The 20,480-nt window shown below is 54.3% G+C and overlaps 1 protein-coding gene across 3 annotated transcripts; it reads left to right on the forward strand.

Moving 5' to 3' along the window:
* Positions 1-7,559: 7,559 nt before the first annotated feature.
* Positions 7,560-20,220, forward strand: CDK2AP1 (cyclin dependent kinase 2 associated protein 1). 3 transcript variants are annotated; one of them, XM_036354017.1, is made up of 4 exons: positions 7,560-7,893; positions 12,274-12,371; positions 15,163-15,289; positions 19,427-20,220. In XM_036354017.1, exons 1-4 carry the CDS (start codon positions 7,839-7,841, stop codon positions 19,492-19,494), a joined length of 348 nt encoding a protein of 115 aa, XP_036209910.1. In that variant the 5' UTR covers positions 7,560-7,838; the 3' UTR covers positions 19,495-20,220. The 3 variants fall into 3 exon arrangements, with proteins under 3 accessions (XP_036209910.1, XP_036209909.1, XP_036209908.1); XM_036354016.1 differs by lacking the exon at positions 7,560-7,893 and adding an exon at positions 11,246-11,372; XM_036354015.1 differs by lacking the exon at positions 7,560-7,893 and adding an exon at positions 11,769-11,808.
* Positions 20,221-20,480: the final 260 nt, after the last annotated feature.

Raw genomic sequence — 20,480 nt, forward strand, 5'->3', positions numbered from 1 at the left:
CTTCCTCTTGCTCCGTGTTTTCCTTGTCTGGGTTCTGGGCTGTATCAGTGCCAACACGTTCACCTGGAGAGTGGCTTTTACGTGGCCGTGTCCCTAAAATGAATTGCAGGAGATGTCTCGGGGTGTGGGTAAGATGGAGGCCAGGGCGCGGTGGAGCGGTTAGGACTAGGCCTGGCCGAGGCCCTGCTCCCACCACTGCTGAGACAGGTCACCCGGCGTCTTCCCTGAAAGAGGCCACAAAACAAGGGCAGCCACGGGTGGCGGGGGACGTGGAACACGAGGCTCTCTGTTGAAAATCCATTCCTGCTGCTGAACAACCAGCCTCCCCGCCCGTGGCCCTAAGACTTAAGCTCTGCTCATGAGACGACAAAACAGAAACTAATGCAGACAAGCCGCAGGGAGCGGCGAGTGCTTGGTGTACGCCTGTCGCAGTCGAGGGCTTTCTGGATTCATTTCCACAGCCCTCAGTCCCCTAGTTTTCAGGTGAAGTTACTCTGCTCGTAAGCTATAACAGGCTTTTAGTTTCTCATGTCTATGCACTTGGTACCTGAATTTAATACTCATTTATTTGGCAAGTGTTTAATATGCAACTGCTGTGTGTCTAGCGTCAGGCCATATGCTGTCCCCAGGGTGACTCCTCATGGGTAGTAATCCAGCGTCACAGACGGGCAACAAGTGGTCCTGGGAGCGAGGTGGGAGACTCGGGAGAGCTGCGCGGGCGGCCCACGGGTGGAGGTCGGGGGCACCCAACTGCCCTGAGGAAGCGAGTGGGTGGAGAGGAGTGGGGTGCTTTCATGCTAGTGCTGAGCTGGGGCTGAGCTGGGGGCTCACTGGGGGAGAAATGAGCTTGGCTAAGAAGTCCGGTCAGCTCCTTACAAGAGAAGTTGGGGATAAACGGGAGAGAAGACAGCTCAAAAAGAAGAGGGGTTAGCTGTCCAGGAAGTGACTAAGATCCCTTTGCCACATGTGGGCACCCTCACTGTCACTTTACAGACAAGGTGATGGGCTCCGAGGTCAGGGAGCCAGAAAGGGTGGGCTCGTCCCCAAGGTGTTCAGGGCCAGGAGTGACTGCTCCCTCTAGACCAGGGGTGGGGAACCTTTTGCTGCCAAGGGCCATGTGGATATTTATAACATCATTCCCAGGGCACACAAAATTACCCACTTGAGAAGTAGCCTGCTGTATTTGGTCAGACATTTAATTAACTCGCCACAAATGCCCTGGCAGGGCCAGACCAAATGGTTCCCCACCCTGCCCTCGGCCTGGAGAACGGAGGCGGGAGGGAGGGAGGGTTTTCTGAAATGTTGGGAGTTTGGCTTGTTTGTGAGTCCGCTCTGCGGGGTCTGAAACGCACCAGCGAATCCTTCTATTTGTAGCATGCAACACTTAAGGGAATGTAATCACATTTGTAAATGCTGTTAACGTTTAGGGGAATTTAATCTTGTCAGATACATAAGGTAATTGAGCATTAATTGAAGAGCGAGTGAAAAGGGAGTGTTTTGCATTTTGACTAAAATGTTTGTACCTCGAGCTTGAAGACTGAAGGGAAGCTTGCTTTTAAATGTATAACCTGAACAAGCTGAGTAGTACTTTGAAGAAGACACGAGAGACCAGACTTCCTGTAGACCCTCCACATCCTGAATTGTTCTGTTCCTGTTTTTTGTGAATTCAAGCCTGCAGTCAGCCTCGCCACCTGTGCCCCTGGGTCCCCGCACTATTGACGCTGGGGCCCGGCCATTTTTTGGAGGGTGGGGCAGTCCGTCCGGAGCCATTGGAGGGCATTTATCAGCACCCCTGGCCTGTACCCACTAGATGTCAGTAGGGCACACTACACCGCTCCCCCGCCCCCCAGCTGTGACCCCCCCCCCCCCCCCCCAGGGTCCAGGTATTGCCAACTGTCTCCTGAGGAGCAGTCTCGTCTCGTCGCTGGTAGAGAACCACTGCCCTAGGCAAGTTAGCCATAAGGAGGCCAAAGAACGGGTCCCTGCACAGAGTGTGTGTGTGTGTAGCAGAGGACGGCCCGGGAACAAGGGGCACCACCCCTGAGATGCGGAAAGTACAAATGTTAATTGGCTGGGGGTTTGGAGTATGTGCAATTTCCATACGTATGAATATTTATCAGCTAGTCATTTGAGAGCAGGATGTAAAGAAGCCATCTGGGGAGGCCTTTAGGGAGAGAAAGGCTTTAAAAATGTGCAAAAATGCTTATTTTTAGAGTCCAATTCTTGGGAAGTCGGCTTTGTCCTCTGAAAGCTGCCCACCCAGGGTGGCAAGTGCACCATTGGGTTAGGAGACGCCCATGACACACGATTGCACCCAAATCTCTGTTGTGAAGATTTACCAGCAAAGGTGAGGCAGAGTTGGGTGGATGCTAAAGGAGTTTGCAATACTTAATTTTTATGTTTTTGATGGTTGTGGGTTTGATCCCCGGTCAGGGCACATACAAGAATCAACCAAAAACAAGTGGAATAACAAATTGATGTTTCTCTCTCTCTCTCTCTCTCTCTCTGAAAATCAATTAAAAAATTAAAATAATTTCATTTACAATAGCATTAAAGATAATGAAATGCTTAGGAATAAATTTAAAGAAGTACAAGACTTGCACACTGCAAATTAGAAAGCATTGTTGAAATTAAATAAGACCTAGCCTGGCCGGTGTGGCTCAGTGGTTGAGCATCAATCTATGAACCAGGAGGTCAAGGTTCAATTCTGGTTGGGGTATATGCCTGGGTTGCGGGCTCCACCCCAGTATGGGGGCTGTGTAGGGCGTGCAGGAGGCAGCCAATCAACAATTTTCTCGCATCATTGATGTTTCTGCTTCTCTCTCTCCCTTCCTCTCTGAAATCATTAAATATATATATATATATATATATATATATATATATATATATATATATATATATATGAAATAAGACCTAGCCCTAGCCAGTTTGGTTCAGCGGATACAGCATCAGCCAGTGGACTGAAGGGTCCCAGGTTCGATTCCACTCAAGGGCACATACTTCGGTTGCAGGCTGGACCCCTGCCCCAGTCGGGGCACATGCTGGAGGCAACCAATCAGTGTGTTTCACATTGATATTTCTCTGTCTTCCCCCCTCCCTTCCACTCTTTCTAAATATCAATAGAAAAATGTCCTTGGGTGAGGATTAAGCAAAAACAACAAAACCTATATAAATGGAAAGCTATCCTGGGTTCGTGCATTGGGGAGCAGTAACTCCCTAAATTGATACACACATATAATTCAAATCCTATCAAAATCCCAATTGTCTTTTCTTGTGTGGCCAAAAATAAATAAAAATTTAAAATAGACAAGCAGATTCTAAAACTCATATGGAAATTCATGGAACCCAGAACAGCCAAAACAACCTTGAGAGGAAAAAAACAAAATTGGAGCACTCACACTTCCTGCTTTCAAAGTTTATTACTACAAAGCCACAGTAATCAAAGCAGTGTGGTACTGGCAAAGGACCGACGTATAGATCAGTGGAATAGAACTGAGTCCAGGAATACACCCTCATATTTATCCTCAATTGATTTTCTCAACAAGGGTGTCAAAACCATTAAACGGAGAAAGAATAGTCATCTCAACAAGTGGTGCCAGGACAACTGGACATGCATGTGCAAAGAACGAACTTGGGCCTACCTCACATCAGACACAAAAGTTAACGAAAGACCGACCAAAGGCTTAAACATAAGAATAAAGAGCCTTCAACAAAAACCTGGGTGAAAATGATCATGTCCTTGGACCAGGTATGATACCAAAAGCACAGCAAATCAGAAAAAAGAGAAATATTGGACTTTGTGAAAATTAAAAAACGTGTGTGTGTCAAAGTGCCCCATCATAAAAATGAAAAGATCATCCATAGAATGGGAGACACTATTTGCAAAAAATAGGTTGTCCCCCCAAAATGTATATACAATGTAACAGCTGATAACTCACTTAATTCTCACTCCTTTTCAGGTTTAACTGATTTGAAATAATGGGTGAAGTCAGACTAAGCTATGAACAAAGAAAATGTATCCTAAAGTGCAACTAGACTTTTTTTTTTTTTTATGGAGATACATAAAAGATAAAGTTTACGGTACAAAACCAGCAACAGTTGATGAATTGAGGGCACACAAATACTGAGCGAAATGATCCTTGATGTTTGCCATTCCATTGCTTTGAGTTCACAGCAGTGTGTAGACCAGAACAGTCATCAATTTGAAAACAGGCATTGACCAAAAAATTTATTCATTTCTGTAGATTCTTTTAAATTTTAAAAATGAACTGTATGTTAATAAACACTGACTTTAGAATCATTCAAAGTCCATATACAATTTTGGGGGTACACCCTGTATATATCTGAGAAGGAACCAGTATCCTGAATATGTAAAAAAACTTACAATTTAATATAAAAAAGAAAATTCAGTTTAAAAATAGGCAAAGCATTATAATAGATATTTCTCTAAAGAATATATGCAAATGACCAGTAAATACATAAAAAGATGCTCAACATCACCGCTCATTAGGAAAATGCAAATCAAAACCAGGAAATACTAATTCACACCCATTAGGAAAATAAAAAAAAGTCAGATAATAAGTGTCGGTGAAGATATGGAGAAATTGGAAGCCTCATGCATTGCTAGTGGGCATGTACAATGGTGAAGCCACGATGGGAAGCAGTTTGGCAGTTCCCCCAAAAGTGAAACATAAGATTCAGCAATTCCATTCCTGGGTATATACCCCAAAGAATTTGAAAGCTGTTGTCCATAGAAAAAATTGTAAACAAATGTTCATAGCAGCCGTACTTATAACAGCCAAAAAGTGGAAACAATCCAACTATCCGTCACCTGGTGATGTGTTCTCTCCCTCCAATGGGATAGTATTTGCCATGAATAAGAGAGTAGCAAAATACTGATACATGTTACAATATGGATGAACCTGGAAAATATGATACTAAATGGCCCTGGCCGGTGTGGCTCAGGTGGTTGGGTGTCCTCCCATGAACTGAAGGGTTGCTGGTTCGATTCCAGGTCAGAGCACATGCCTGGGTGGCGGGCTAGATCCCTGGTAGGGGCGTGCAGGAGGCAGCCAATTGATTGATGTTTATCTTTCACATCCATGTTTCTCTCTTCATCCCTCCTTCTTTCTCTAGAAATAAATAAAGCCTTACCCGGTTTGGCTCAGTGGATAGAGCACTGGCCTGCAAACTGAAGATACCTGGGTTCGATTCCGGTCAAGGGCACATACCTGGGTTGCAGGCTCCTCCCTGCTCCGGGCCCTGGTCATGGCGTGTGCTGGATGGAGGCAACCAATCGATGGATGTGTTTCTCTCACATTGATATTTCTCTCTGTTTCTCCCTCTCTCTTCCACTCTCTCTAAAATAAATAAATTTATAAAACATAATAAAATAAGTAAAAAGACTTAAAAACATAACAAAACATGATGCTAAATGAAAGAAGCCGAACAGAAGGTCACATATTGCATCAACCCATTTATATGAAACGCCCAGAATAGGTACATCCATAGAGATAGAAAGTAGGTTAGAGGTGGCCTAAAGTAAGGGTAGTGGGAAAAGGACAGTGACTGTATTGGGTATGGAGCTTCTTTTTGGGGTGACCTAGAATTAGATGGTGGTGATGCTTGCACAACTCCGTGAATGCACTAAAAGCCATTAAGTTGTATCCTTTAAACGGGTGAATTTTATGCTAAGTGAACTGGATCTCAATGAAAAACAAAAGGAAAAAATATTTTTCAATGACCATCAATCAGGACTTCAAGTGAGGGGGTGGGCATCACAGTAAAACACACACACACACACACACACACACACACACACACGCACGCACGCACAACAATATGGAAAGCGAGGAGCCATGCCCTGAGATCCGGATTCTCGCCCCAGGACTGGAAGGCATAAACAGCTCAGAGGTAGTGGAGCCAGGACTCCTGCCCAGGTGTGTCTGCCCTATGAGCCCTCCGCTTGTAGCCTCTCACCCTGCACCTCGTCCAATAGGAAAGCCGCCAGCCCTCTTGGTTAGTACGAGCTTGGAATGGGGCGGGTCTGAATTCTGACACACTGTGAGTGTAAAAGACTCGCTGGGTTTGGAAGACTTTGTATGATAAAAATGATACGAAGTATCTTAATTTCTTTACATTCCTTACACATGGAAAACACAGTGTTCTGGATATATTGTGTTCACATGGATTAAAGATTCAGTTTCATCAGTTTGTTACTTTCTAAAATGTGACTACTGAAACAACTGAAAATTACATTGTGGCTAGGAATGGACAGTGCGCTACTTTTGAGTATTGGATCCCTGGGAGGGTGGGCGCTGGGGAGGGAGGGGGTGTAGGAGGTGTCAGTCATTGGTTGATGAAATAAAATTTCGCTGAGCTTCCTGGGCTGGACAAGCCTGAAGCTGATCACAGGGGGTGCTGGCTGAGCTGGGGAGGAAGGCAGGCTTGGGTGACAACCCTTCCTCACTAGATCCAGATGTCTGAAAGTCCGTGACCAACGTCAAGATTTGCAAACCAGACCCAGCTGGTTTGGCTCAATGGACAGAGCTTGGGCCTGTGGACTGAAGGTTCCCAGGTTCAATTCCAGTCAAGGGCACATGCCTGGGTTGCAGGCTCCATCCCTAGTAAGGGGCGTGCAGGAAGCAACCAATCAATGATTCTCTCTCATCGATGTTTCTATCTCTCTCTCTTCGCCCTTCCTCTCTCTGAAATCAATAAAAGTATATTTTTTTAAAAAAGATTTGCAAACCACTGTTATCAAAAAGGATGGCAAAGGGTGGGCATCTTATGTATTTTGAGGAGTTTCCCTATTTAAGCACAACTCTAGGCGAGAGTACCTTCAAAAGCTTAATCATCTAATCTCAGCTACATGTGATGATTGCCTTGCAGTCAGACTTGAGGCTGGCTGGGCTGGGGTCCACGGGGGCCCCAAATTGTCAGGTCAACTCCTGGGGAGGAGAACCGTGGGCACATTCGTTCTTGTACCCTTGGCGCCTGGAACAGTGTCCGGCGCGTAGTAGGCGCTTCTTCAATATTTGAAGGAGCGAAGGTGGCACAATGATGTAAACGCCAGCGCGAATCTCCCAGGGGGGAAATTCCTGGCTTTTGTCAGTTGTCTCCAAGGAGTCGCCGGCCCCCCAAAGGGTTAACAGCCACTTACTACAGACAGGGACGTGGCATTTATTTGAAATCAATGTCAAGAATTGGCTGTTCTGATTCTGGGGCAGAGCCAGACCTCGGCGTCTGGAAGGATCTACGTGCTTAAAAATACCACTCGCCACCATTTTCTCCAGGTAATTTTCCATCCCCGCCCCCCACAGGCCAGGGGACGGAAAGTAATTCTGAAACCCATCTTGCTATTTAAAATAAAAGGATTTTTTAAAATTTTTTATTTTAAGCGGTAAAATCAGAAACCTCCAGGCGCCGAAGAAGAAAGGGACCCACGCGGGCCACCGGCGCCGCCCGGACCCCAGCCCCCCAAACTTTGCCAAGTTGCGGGCGCCGAGCGCGCGGGGCGGCGCGGGGCGCGGCCGCGGGCGGAGCCGCCCCCTGACGCCGGGCCGCCCCCTCCCGGCCCGGGCCGGCCCCGCTGGCTCGGCTCAAAGTTTGCGGCCGCCCCTGCGCCCGCCGATGTATGGGTGATATACTGCGGCGGCGGCGGGCGAGGGACGGCCATATTTGCCGGTGCGGCCCGACCGGCGACAACAAAAAGTGCGCGGGAGCTCGGCGGGCGCACGGACGGGCGCACGGACGCCGGGCCCGCCTCGCCGCCGCCCGGCCTCGCCGCCGCCGCCGCCTCGCGGGCCGGGCCCCGCTGCGCCCCGCCGCCCGGGGGGATGTCTTACAAACCGAACTTGACCGCGCACATGCCCGCCGCCTCCCTCAACGCCGGTGAGTGCGCCCCGCGGGCCGCGCGCGCCGCGCCCCAAGTGCCGCCAAGTTGGGGGCCCGCGCGCCCGGGCAGGGTCCCCGGGGCCCCGCGAGGCTGGGGGCGACGGGCACCGGGTCCCGGCCCGGGGCAGCGCGGCCGCCGCCGCCGCCATGATTCCGGCGCCCGCGCTGCCAAAGTTGGCGGGTGCGCCCCGCGCGCGGCTGGGCCTCGGGTCGGAGCTGGGCCGGGTCGCGGGGCGCGGGCGGCCGCCGCGGTCCCCCCCACGCCGGCGGCCGAGGGCTCGCGGGGAGCGTGGCGGGCGAGGGCGGGGGGAGCTTCCGCGGCTCCTTTTTCCTCCGGCTTTTGGGCGGCTCGGCGAGGGCCCCTGCCGGCGGGAGCCGGGAGCGGCTGGGCCGCTTCGGGCGCGGGGCGCGGGGCGCGGGCCGCCGGTGGGGACAGGGTGCAGGCCGGCGCTGGGGGGCCCGGGCTGCAGGGGCGCACGTGTGCGAGGCCAGACCAGCCTGGGCGGGGCGGGGGCGGCGGCGTGCCAGGGGCAGCCGCTCGGGAGGGCGCAGGGCAGCTGGGCAGGGACGGGGTGCCCCGCGGTGCAGGGGGCGCCGTGAGTGGGGGCCCAGCCTGGCGCGCGGGAGCGGGGTCCTCAGAACTGGGCAGCGGGCGGTCCCCCCTGGCCTGCGCGGTGAGGAAGTTGGAGAAGAGCGGGGTCTCTAGTGCTTGCAGGCGGGGTGAGTGTGTATGTGGGGCGGGGGCGGGGGTGCATCTGAGCCGGGCGGGCTCCGCATCTTGGGGCCCCCAAGTCTGGATCTGGGAGGCCTCCTCCAGCCCAAATCGGGAGGGGCCACCCTCTCCCTCCCCCGGGGCTGCGGCCGGGAGGTCCCAGGAAACTCCTCTACAAGTTGTCAGGCTGCTGGAGGCTGCGCCCCGGGCCTCGCCCCAGGGACCAGAGGCGCCCGGGAGGGGCTGTGACCTGGTGGAGTTTGGAGGGGCCGGCTTTGTCCTCTCCCCGGGTCCTTCTCCTTTAGACAGTTGGTTGGACACAGACTTCCCCAAAAGCTAGGCGCCTGGGGCGGGGTGGGGGGGCGGGGAGGGGGCAGAGGCCGGGGAGGGGACTGGCCTCCCGGTCAGAAATGCCACGCTGGCGCTGGCAGTTGCCGCAGGTTCGGGCCTTGTCTCCAAATGGTGACTCCTTAACTCCGCACGTCTGCAGAGGGGCCCAAAAAAGCAGCGTGCAGTCATGTGTACACACAGGTGAATACACACGCATTTAACTTTTTGGATGCAGACTTGGGGATTAAAAAGGGTTAAGATTCAGGTATGGATTGGGGGGTGTAGTTGAATGTGGGTTCTGAGCCCCAAGAGCAAACAGGACTATTTTCTCAAATGTTCTCACCTGCTCTGGGGTCTGCAAAGCTCAGAGAGACAGGCTTTGTGGGCAGGTAGGCTCCCTCCCTCCCTCATCTGTCATCCTGGGGTGGGGAGGGGTTGTGAGGGTCCTGCGCCAGCCTCGCCCCTGGCGGGAAATCGCAGGCCTGCCCCGGGGTAGTTGCGGCTGGGCCCTGCCCTGGGACCTTTGGGATCTGGGTCATGAGTGACAGGCACCCACTCGGGAGCCCTGAAGCCGGTCTGGGCTGCCCAGCGCCTGGGCGCGGGTCGTCTTCTTCTCTGGCGAGATTCAGGAGGGGTGCCGAGGTCCCCGGCTCTCTGGGGTGCCCGTGGGGGTCGCCCCCTGCGCGTGGACCCCTTCCCAGCGCCCCATCTCCCCCTGTCATTTGCATCCAAGATGGACTCTCCACGGCCGCTCCTCGGGCTTCCTTGTCATCATCCCTCATGCCCTCCAGCCCTGCCTCCTGCGCACGGGTTGCCAAGCCACGGCCTGGCCCGCGGTGGCAGTGGCGGAGTTAGACAAAGCCTCCGCCTCCCCGCCGGAGAGCCCCCCCCAGGCGCCCCAAGTGGCGGGAAGGCCGCCAGCTCCCCAGGCCCAGGCCGCTCTTTGTCTGGCGTGGGGGCGGGGAGGCGCGCCTGGCCCCAGGAGCTGCTGGCCTCGGAGTCCCTCCCCGGCTCGGCCTCCCTGGTCCCCGCACACTGCGCGCATTGTCTGCGGCTCCGAGACGCAGCGCGCACACCCAGCCCCAGCCGGCTTTTCTCCCTGGCCTCGTGCAGCCCGACCCTGGGGGTCTGCAGGAAGCAGTGGGCCTGAGTGGAACTCCAGGGCACAGACAACGCCCCCTCCCCTTCAGCACAGAGTGAGGGATGCACTGGCACCCAGTGGGGGTCACCTGCCCTGAGCTACTGCCTGACTCCCCTCCCCCCAACCCAAACCGAGCAATTTCTCCTCCCTCCTCCCTTAGCCCCCAACACCCAACCTAGAGCCCGTAGACCATTGCCTCAAACAGGTGGAGAAACCTAGGCCTGGAGGGGGAAGGGCTTGTCTGCGGTCACACAGCCAGGTGTGGCACAGCTGGACTGGCTCCTCGGCCAGGCCCTGGCCTGTAGGAGAGAAGACCACCACCTCTGCCAGGGAGCTGGCATCTCCCAGATGTCGTGAAGTGCCCTGGGATGATCCACGCCAGCCCCAGCCTCACCCTGAGCATCCTGGGAGGGCTTAGGATCCAGTTCTGGGGCTGCAGAGCCTGAGCTCACCAGACCACACTCAGTGCCCACATCAGAAAGTGCAGGAAATCGGGGTTTGGCTGATAGGGGGAGAGGAGCTCAGGGCAGCCATCCTGCCCCAAACCCTGTGCCCGGGTGGAGGTTGCAGCCCCCATGCAGAGCAGCACGTTCCCACAGTGCGTGTTCACGAGGCTCAGAGCTGCCCCGTGATGTGCCCAGATGCCCTCTTGGAGTGGCCGCATCCATGTTTCCTGACTGGGCATCCCATGCTTTAAAAAAACCTTTTTACTGATTTTAGAGAGAGGAAGGGAGAGCGAGAGAGAGAAACATCAGTGATGAGAGAGAATCGTCGATCGGCTGCCTCCTGCACGCCCCACACTGGGGATCGAACCATGACCTCCTGGTTCATGGGTCAACGCTCAACCCCTGAGCCACGCCGGCAGCCCAGTGTCCCATCCCTGAGCATAAGCCTAGGCTCCCGGTGGGTACACCCAGGGCAGGCCTGAGCGTGAGTGGATAGAGCTGTCCCTCGCTCCAGGACAGAGAGAGGGACAGGCGTTGGGGTCAGCCTCCCCTGTGCTGTGTGGCCTGGGGCAGCGCCCACCCTCTCTGGCCTGTTTCTCTCCAGCCAGGAGCTCCCAGGTTCTCGAGCTCCTGAACTTCCCCCTCCCGGCCCCTCCCCTTGCCCACACTAGAGGAGCAGCTGGTCGCTTTGGCCAGCCTGGCACCAGCTGTCCCTCCCCGGGGCCAAGTCTGCAGAGCCCGCTGTGTTGCATGTGAGAGAGACGGTTTGGCTCTGCAGGCGGCAGGCCGGGGGGAGCCGTTCCTTGGCCGGCGTGGAGGCAGGCGGGCAGCTGCCGAGGAGGGCTAGGTAAATTCTCCATGGTTACCGCTGTTTGTAATTCCACAGGACATCCTTTCCCCGCTAATGGCCACTCGGACGCCATTACAGGTCTGCGTGCTTCCGGCTCCTGAGCGAGAGCCGGGGAACTCCCCACCGCCGGTCCACCCCGATCAGGAGACGCCCTCCTGCGCTGGGCCCTGGCCCCACGTGGTCCCCGGCTGCCTGCCCAGGGACAGTGTCTCCGAGAGTTGCAGTCTATGAGTGGGGCCACCCCTCCCTTCTTTGGGTGCAAGTCATCTGGGCGTAGACTCAGACTCTCAAGAGTCCTGCCCCCTCTTTGGGGAGGGGGTGACGGGCTCAGAGGGTGAGGGCTTGTCTGAGGACACACAGGCCGTGGTTTACTCCGGATTCCTGACTTTGTGTCCCGTGCACCCAGGGATGGGGCTCAGATGGTCCCGCCGAGGTTTGGGCTCACGGGATGTCGCAGCCCGGGGCGGGGGGGCGGTAAGGGGGGGACCAGCCTCGGTTGCAGGGGCAGTTGTGGCAGTGGTGTGGCTCTCGGTGATCGGCCCCTGGGGAACGGAGACTGGCGAGAGTTAGGCCGAGCGGAGCAGCACCTGTCATCTTGGTACCACCCCCGACTGCAGGGATGGGAAGGAGGGCATGGACCACAGGAGTGTGTCTGCTGCTGCGGTGGCTGCGAAGCCCGGTGGCCTGCTAGTTACATTTTACGACCAGTCGTTGAGGCCAGGGGTCGGCCAAGGTCAAACAAGAGGACAGGAGCAGGGTTCTCTGTCCTGCGGAGATGATAGGCCCCTGTTGATGGCATGGGTCCCGGGCAGGGGGGCTGTGGCAGGCCCCGAATCCTCGCCTCGGGGACGGCTGGTCACGGCTACGGGATTCCTGATGGCTCTCTCCTCCACCCTAGCTGGGAGCGTCCACCCGCCTTCCACCAGCATGGCGACGTCCTCCCAGTACCGCCAGCTGCTGAGTGACTACGGACCGCCATCTCTAGGCTACACGCAGGTATGGCGGCGGGGGTGATGCGCAGCGGGAGGGGCCGGGGACTCGGTGGGAGAGAGACGAAGGGAGTAGAAATGATGGATGGAAGTGATCTGAGCTTCCTCAGGTCACAGACCCGGCTGGACTCACGTTCTGGACCTGAGACATCTCAGAGGGTGGCAGGATGTTTCATGGGGACACTGAGCTGGGATGGGCAATGGGGAGCTCAAGGAAAGGTGGAAGCCCTGGGGGCTGCAGTTCTGTTGGGGGGGCCACCACCCCCTTGTGTGTCCCTGGTGGGTCTTGTGCCTGATGCCTGGGGAAGAACTGACCTGACTCTGGGTCTGACCTGGAACAGAGGGGTGGGGTCCAGTTCCCACTCCTCTCCCATAAGGTCGCAGCCCCAGCAAAGAGGAGTCCGGATGCATGTAGTGAGGAGCTGGTGGCCCCTGAGCGAGGCTACTTGGGTTTACACCTGGTTCTACCACTTCTTTTTTAAAAAATATATAATTTTATTGATTTCAGAGAGGAAGGGAGAAGGAAACATCAATGATGAGAGAGAATCATTGATTGGCTGCCTCCTGCACGCCCCATAACTGGGGATCAAGCCTGCAACCCGGGCATGTGCCCTGACCTGGAATTGAACCGGAACCTGGTTCATGGGCCAATGCTCAACCACTGAGCCATGCCGGCCGGGCTCTGGTTCTGCCACTTCTGAAAACAGGACTCCACCTGGCAATCTCGCTGAGACCTAGTTTTCTCAATGTCAAGTGGGGGTCCCTGGGTGGTAGCATAGTGGAGGCAGCCACTTCAGCCTCCGTGGCACCTGCCAGGGAGACGCGGTCTGTGGAGGGACCCACGGTTGCCAGCTGCAAGGTTCTCTCTTGTGGCCGGAACTCACCACATTCTGAGGTCGCCACGGACACTCTTTGGGGGTGAGGTGGTGGCTCCCCGGCCATGCCCCGCCAGGCCGTCCTGTCCCAGGAGGAGAAGCGGGCCCGGGCCCGGGAAAGGGACCGCCTGAAGAAGCGGCGGCGGCGGGAGGATGGGCTGAAGCGCAGCCTGGAGAGGCAGCGCAATGCCCTGGCCATGAGGCGGTGGCGGCAGCAGCGGAAGGAGGAGTGCGGGGCCACAAGGAGGCGCCGGCAGGATGCTGAGGACCTGGACCAGGAGAAGAGGACGGACCTCGAGATGAGGCAGCAGAGGCAGCAGAGAAGGAGGGAGGAGCAGGCGAGGGCCTCCAGGAGGGAAGGCCGGTCCTGGTGCCACTGGGGAGGAGGAGGTGGACGTGGAGGAGGATAGGAGATGGAGCAGGAGGAGGAGGAGGAGCAAGAGGCGATGGAGGAGGGTGAGATGGAGATGGAAGAGGAGGAGGAGATGGAGCAGGAGGAGGAGATGGAGATGGAGGAAGAGATGGAGATGGAGGAGAAGATGGAGATGGAAGAGGAGATGGAGATGGAGATGGAGGAGGAAATGGAGATGGAGGAGGAGATGGAGATGGAAGAGGAGGAGGAGATGGAGATGGAGGAGGAGATGGAAGATGGAAGAGGAGATGGAGATGGAAGAGGAGGAGGAGATGGAAGATGGAGGAGGAGATGGAAGAGGAGGAGGAGATGGAGCAGGAGGAGGAGATGGAAGATGAAGGAGGAGATGGAGATGGAAGAGGAGGAGATGGAGCAGGAGGAGGAGATGGAGATGGAGGAGGAGATGGAGATGGAAGAGGAGGAGGAGATGGAGATGGAAGAGGAGGAGGAGATGGAGATGGAAGAGGAGGAGGAGATGGAGGAGGAGATGGAGATGGAGGAGGAAGAGGAGGAGGAGGAGATGGAGCAGGAGGAGGAGATGGAGATGGAAGAGGAGGAGGAGATGGAGATGGAAGAGGAGGAGGAGATGGAGGAGGAGATGGAAGATGGAGGAGGAGATGGAGATGGAAGAGGAGGAGGAGATGGAGATGGAAGAGGAGGAGGAGATGAAGATGGAAGAGGAGGAGGAGATGGAGATGGAAGAGGAGGAGGAGATGGAAGATGGAGGAGGAGATGGAGATGGAGGAGGAAGAGGAGGAGGAGATGGAGGAGGAAGAGGAGGAGGAGGAGATGGAGATGGAGCAGGAGGAGGAGGAGGAGCAAGAGTTGATGGAGGAGGGTGAGATGGAAGAGATGGAGGAGGATGAGATGGAGATGAAAGAAGAGATGCAGATGGAGGAGGAGATGGAAGATGGAGAAGGAGGAGATGGAGATGGAGGAAGAGGAGGAGGAGATGGAGGAGGATGAGGAGATGGAGATGGAGGAAGAGGAGGAGGAGATGGAGATGGAGGAGGGAGAGGCCCATGGGGAACCCAGCCTCTGGTCTGTAGTCTGGGTGCTGCTTGGGGCTGTTGAGGTGTCTGGACAAAAGGGTTTCTGTGGGGGGAGCCCTGCCAGTGGGGGAAGATGGGCTCAGTCCAGATGGCCTTGGGTGACTTTTCTAGTCCTGCCCACTCCAGGCGTGGCCTCCGTCTCGCCCGCTTGATCTGCACCCTCAGCCCCTGGGTTGTACTTGCTCGTCCCCTGGGCCCTGGGACATTCTTAGCAAAGCCTTTGCTGAGGAGACAGGCCGTGGAGAAGCAGGGAGCTTTCTGGAAGCTGCCGGGTGGGTTCCTGGGCGTGAGGCCAGTCGGGCCGCCTCCCTGCTCTGTAGGTGTCCCTCAGCGGGGACAGCGCTCGGCCCGCCGCCCTCCCTCCACGTCCTGTCCTTGCTGCCCCAGGCATTTGGTGGGCCTGACTGGCGTTGGAGTCAGGTGGGTTTCCGTCCATCTGAACCTTCTTTCTGATTCTAGGGAACAGGGAACAGCCAGGTGCCCCAGAGCAAATATGCTGAGCTGCTGGCCATCATTGAAGAGCTGGGGAAGGAGATCCGGCCCACGTACGCGGGCAGTAAGAGCGCGATGGAGAGACTGAAACGAGGTGCGTCCAGCAGGCGACCCCAAGGCCCCGGCCCATCACTGCTGTGGAAGTTTTCTAGGGGTTCATGGGAGGGTGGGGGGGGGGTCGCCGAGCCACAGGGGCTCCCCGTTTGTTAGAGTTGCCGTGGGGTGAGCGGCTCTGGGATGTGGGCTTGGGGGTCTGATGGGAAGGGGCTTCTAAGAGGGGCAGCTCAGCCGTGAGCCTTGCCCGCCCCGTGGCTGCCAGGAGGGTCCATCTGTTTTGAAAAGGACTCTTGGGAGCTCTGCCGCCTCCCTGCTGCCCTCCTGTGGCCGCGGGGGGTGGGGGGTCGTCTGTGCCAGTCCGGGGCAGGCGAGAGGGGTGCCCTGAGTGCTTTTGTGATGGAGGGAATAGCACAGGGAAAAGGCCACCAGGCGATGATGTGAGTGACCAGTGGGTCTCCGAGGACGGGAAGCCACTGGCTGCCCTGTGAAGGGAGAGGAGGAGGGAGGACTTCTATTTGAGAAGGTGGCAGCTCAGAGCCCAGTGGCCTCTGTGTGAAGTTCCTTTCAGGAGGGATTTGGGGATCTTCAGAGGGTTCAGGAAGCAACCTTGGAGGAAAAGCCAGTTATAAACAGAGGCATCCGTGGGGGCCACTGTCGGGGGCTGCGGCTCCATGGTGACAGGCAGGGCCGGCAGCGGACTGACTGGTGCGTAGGGAGCCTTGCGAGGACCGGTGGCTGGGCTGGGCTGGGCTGGGCAGAAGCAGGCATTAGTGGGAAGGGGACCGGAGGTCAGAGGCTGGAACTGGAGAGGGCTTTGGGTGGGTGTGGAGCTGAACCCTGTCCAGCCCGGGGCCAGGTGGGCGTTGTTCTGTCATCCGGGCTTCGGTTAGAGTCAGACAGATGTCCTGGTTACCTGAATGGAAGTCCCTGGGACCATGCTGAACCTCAGGGTCTAGCAGGGAATCGGGAGCTGTGGTGAAGTCAGCACGTGGCACACCCAGTGGCCACTGTGGGCACAGCCTGGGTGGGCAGCTGGTCCTGCCCAGCGGCCAGCTCATGTGGTAGCAGGTGAGAGGGCCACAGTGGGAGGGAGTGCAGCGCACTGTCCATAGGTCGGCGATCAACAGCCAGTGAGCCCAGAATGTTTTATGGAATTTTAAAAATCCTTACCTGAGGACATGTTTTCATTAATTTTCAGAGAAAGTGGAGGAAGGGAGGGAAAGAGAGAGAGAGAGAGAGAGAAACATTGATGTGAGAGAAACATCTATCGGTTGCTTCCCATACACGCCCCAACTGGGAACTGAACCCACAACCTAGGTATGTGCCCTGATCAGGATTCCAACCCCAAACCTTTTGATGTACAGAAGACTCTCATCATTGTTGTTTCTATCTCTCTCCCTCTCTCCCTGGCCCCCCCTACCCCGCCCCCCCGCCCCGCTTCCTCTCTGAGATCAATATATTTAAAAAAATAAAAACAACGAAAAGCAACAACTTTAGGGTGTGGGATCTTCAAAGTGAGTCAGGCTTAAAGATGGTGCTCGTGCCACCTGATGCCAGTGCAGTTGGTGTGGAGTCCTGTCTCGAAGAAGGAGCTGGCTGGCCGGCACCTTGAGTGCAGAAGGAAGGGGCTAGGGAGACCCCAGGAGGGAAGGAGCCCGGGCAGGTGTGGCTCAGTGGTGGAGCATCAACCTATGAATCAGGAGGTCACAGTTCAATTCCTGGTCAGGGCACATGCCCAGGGTGCAGGCCTGATCCCCAGTGTGGGGCATGCAGGAGGCAGCCGATTAATGATTCTTTCTCATCATTGATGTTTCTATCTCTCTCTCCCTCTCTCTCACTCTCTGAAATTAATAAAAACATTTAAAGAAGAGAGAGGGGGGAGGGGATGTTAGTGCCATATATAAAGATGTCCCAAAATTCACGCAAGAAGTAATTTTGATAGAAAACACAGGTTTATAATTAAATATTGTGCCGAAACTGGTTTGGCTCAGTGGGTAGAGCGTCGGCCTGTGGACTGAAGGGTTCTGGGTTCGATTCCGGTCAAGGGCATGTACCTGGGTTGCGGGCACATCCCCAGTAGGAGATGTGCAGGAGGCGGCTGATTGATGTTTCTCTCTCATCGATGTTTCTAACTCTCTATCTCTCTCCCTTCCTCTCTGTAAAAAATCAATAAAATATATTTAAAAAAAAATAAATATTGTAAATTTTTTATTGATTCATAAAGTATACAGTATAGGGTTATGTATGGAATAGCATATCGGGTAAATGGATTATCATGTCGCGATAGCGAGCACCATTAACTGTTATTGCCTAAGCAGCCGCATTTTCGAAGAATAATGGTCCGATGATGCCTCCAGCCCCAAATCTACACCAAACAGTGACACGTTGTGGATGGCTTGGTTAATCGACAAAATTGTCGCATTTGGGGTTCAGAAAATCCACGAGTGATTGTTGAGAAACAAATGCATCCACAACGTGTCACTGTTTGGTGCGGATTTGGGGCTGGAGGCATCATTGGACCATTCTTCGAAAATGCGGCTGCTCGGGCAACAACAGTTAATGGTGCTCGCTATCGCGACATGATAATCCATTTACCCAATATGCTATTCCATACATAACCCTATACTGTATACTTTATGAATCAATAAAAACTTTACAATTTTTAATTATAAACCTGTGTTTTTAATCAAAATTACTTCTTGTGTGAATTTTGGGATATGTGTATGTGTATGTGTGTATATATATATATATATATATATATATATATATATATATACACACATACTAGGGGCCTGGTGCATGAAATTTGTACATGGGCGTGGGGGTGTCCCTCAGTACAGCCTGCATCCTCTCACAATCTAGGACCGCTGGCTTCTAACCGCTCACCTTCCTGATCGCCCCTAACCACTCTGCCTGCCGGACTGTTTGCCCCCAACTGCCCCTCCTTGCTGGCCTGCATGCCCCCAACTGCTCCCCTGTCAGCCTGCTCGCCCCCAACTGCCCCCCCTGCTAGCCTGCTCACCCCCGACCTGCCCCCCCCTCCGGCCTGCTCGCCCTCAACTGCCACCCTCTGCCAGCCAGCTCACCCCCAACTGCCCCCCTGTCAGCCTGCTTGCCCCCACCTGCCCCCCACCCCCCCACCGGTCTGCTTACCCCCAATTGGCCTGATTGCCCCTAACTGCCTCTGCCTTAGCCCACCACCATGGCTTTGTCTGGAAGGACGTCCAGAAGGTCTCCCGGTCTAATTAGCATATTACCCTTTTATTAGTATACATATATATACTGAGTGGCCAGATTATTATGACCACCTGACGTTTGTAGGTAAATTAGCTATAATTTCCCGCTGAAGTTGCTAAAGGGCCAGATCATTATAAACGTCTGAGTAGCACAACATCCCTAAGTATCGTTGCTGATCAAGTCCATCCTATCCTGTTGATGGCGTATCCCAACGGAGATGGCTTCTTCCAACAAGACAATGCGCCATGCCACAGTGCTCGTATTGTGCAGGAGTGGCTTCAAGAACACGAGGGAGACTTTACCTTGCTCAGGTGGCCCCCACAGTCACCAGATCTCCATCCAATTGAGCATTTGTGGGATGAAGTTAGAAGAGCCATCAGGCAGCTGGTTCCACAGCCATCATATCTCACAGAACTGGACAGTGCTATTCATCAGACATGGTGTCAGATTCCTCGCATCACCTTTCAACATCTCGTGGAGTCAATGCCAGAAAGAATTGCTGCAGTATTGAAGGCCCAATGAAGTACTGATGGGGTGGTCATAATAATCTGGCTGGTCATAATAATCTGGCCACTCAGAGAGTGTGTGTGTGTGTAATTTATCTTTTATTTTTTGTTAATCCTCACCCGAGGATATTTTCGTATTGATCTTTGTACATGCCCTTGATCGGAATTGAACCCAGGTTTCCTTTGGTCTGCAGGCCAACGCTCTATCCACCGAGCCAAACTGGCTAGGGCGTTAGAGCTGTTTAAACCATGTGGAGGCCTGGGTGGTTGGATGCGGGTCCCAGTTCAGTGTGAGGGTTCTCTGGCTGGTGGTGAAAGGACCCTCTTCCTCCTTCTAAGTCCTCTCTTGGACTGGATTCCTCTCCCGGACTGGGTTCCTCTCCTGGACTGGGTCCGGCGGATGATCCCAGCCCCTGCCTCTTCTCTTCCAGGCATCATCCACGCGAGAGGGCTGGTTCGGGAGTGCTTGGCTGAGACGGAGCGGAACGCCAGGTCCTAGCCTCCGAGTCAGTGCGAATGCTTTCCCTCTTCTTCCCAGAAGTGACAGCTCATGCCCCCTATACAGATGAAACTTGGTTTCAAAATGGTAACAGCTTGGTTTGTCCTCCCTGTGCCCCTCCTGGGGTTCGTCAGGCTCCGAACCTCCCATCGCTGAGATGGAGATTTTCGCAGTTATTAGGTTTACATGTTAGTTAGGAACTACCCAGGGCGTTATGTGTTTTTTTAAGCATTGATTTACATGATGCACGTCAGTTACCTATCACCGCAAACCGTAGTTGGCCTCCCAGATACCGGTGTTTCTCTTTTGGATGCATTTCTGTTACGTGGTTCTTTGTTTCTCTTCTGAGCTGATCCAGCTCTGAGGGTTTGTTTCAGCGAGTGCTGCAGCAGCCCTTTAGTAGCCAGCGCGTTCGCCACACACTATAAATTCTGCTCAGTGTAACTTTTTTTTTTTTTTTGCTTAAGCATTTGCATGACTATTAGTACTTTGAAATCCATCTTTAAAATGCACAAGTTATAAATACAGAAGAAAGAGCAACTTACCGAACCTCAACCTCCAACCTCGCCTGACAAGGACCCCTGAAATTTTCCCTAAGGATGTATGTAGATTTCAGTTCCGCCTTTCCCATCAGTGGATCCAAACATCTGGAAGAAAGTGACTAATACTGTTTGCATCTTTGTATGTATTTATTACTTGATGTAATAAAGCTTATTTTCATTAACAGCTGGTATCAAGATGTGGGTTCCTTGAATTGTGGCATTTAAAAAAAGATGTGTTTTTTTATTTTATTTTTTTATTGATTTCAGAGAAGGGATAGAGAAAGAAACATCAGTGAGAGAGAATCATGGTTCAGCTGCCTTCTGCACGCCCCCTACTGGGGATCAAACTCACAACCCTGGCATGTGCCCTGCGAAGGAATGGAACGGTGACTTCCAGGTTCCTAGGTCAAGGCTCAACCACTGAGCAACACCAGCCAGGCTCAA

The sequence above is a fragment of the Myotis myotis genome, unplaced genomic scaffold (assembly GCF_014108235.1).
Source record: "Myotis myotis isolate mMyoMyo1 unplaced genomic scaffold, mMyoMyo1.p scaffold_m19_p_20, whole genome shotgun sequence".
NCBI classification, from domain to species: Eukaryota; Metazoa; Chordata; class Mammalia; order Chiroptera; family Vespertilionidae; genus Myotis; species Myotis myotis.

Excerpts from the sequence above, each read along its gene's own strand:
- CDK2AP1 (XM_036354017.1), top strand. The coding sequence starts at position 7,839 with ATGTCTTACAAACCGAACTTGACCGCGCACATGCCCGCCGCCTCCCTC. Across the intron at positions 7,894-12,273 it reads CGCCGCCTCCCTCAACGCCG|CTGGGAGCGTCCACCCGCCT; the intron begins GTGAGTGCGCCC and ends CCTCCACCCTAG. Across the intron at positions 12,372-15,162 it reads CATCTCTAGGCTACACGCAG|GGAACAGGGAACAGCCAGGT; the intron begins GTATGGCGGCGG and ends TTCTGATTCTAG.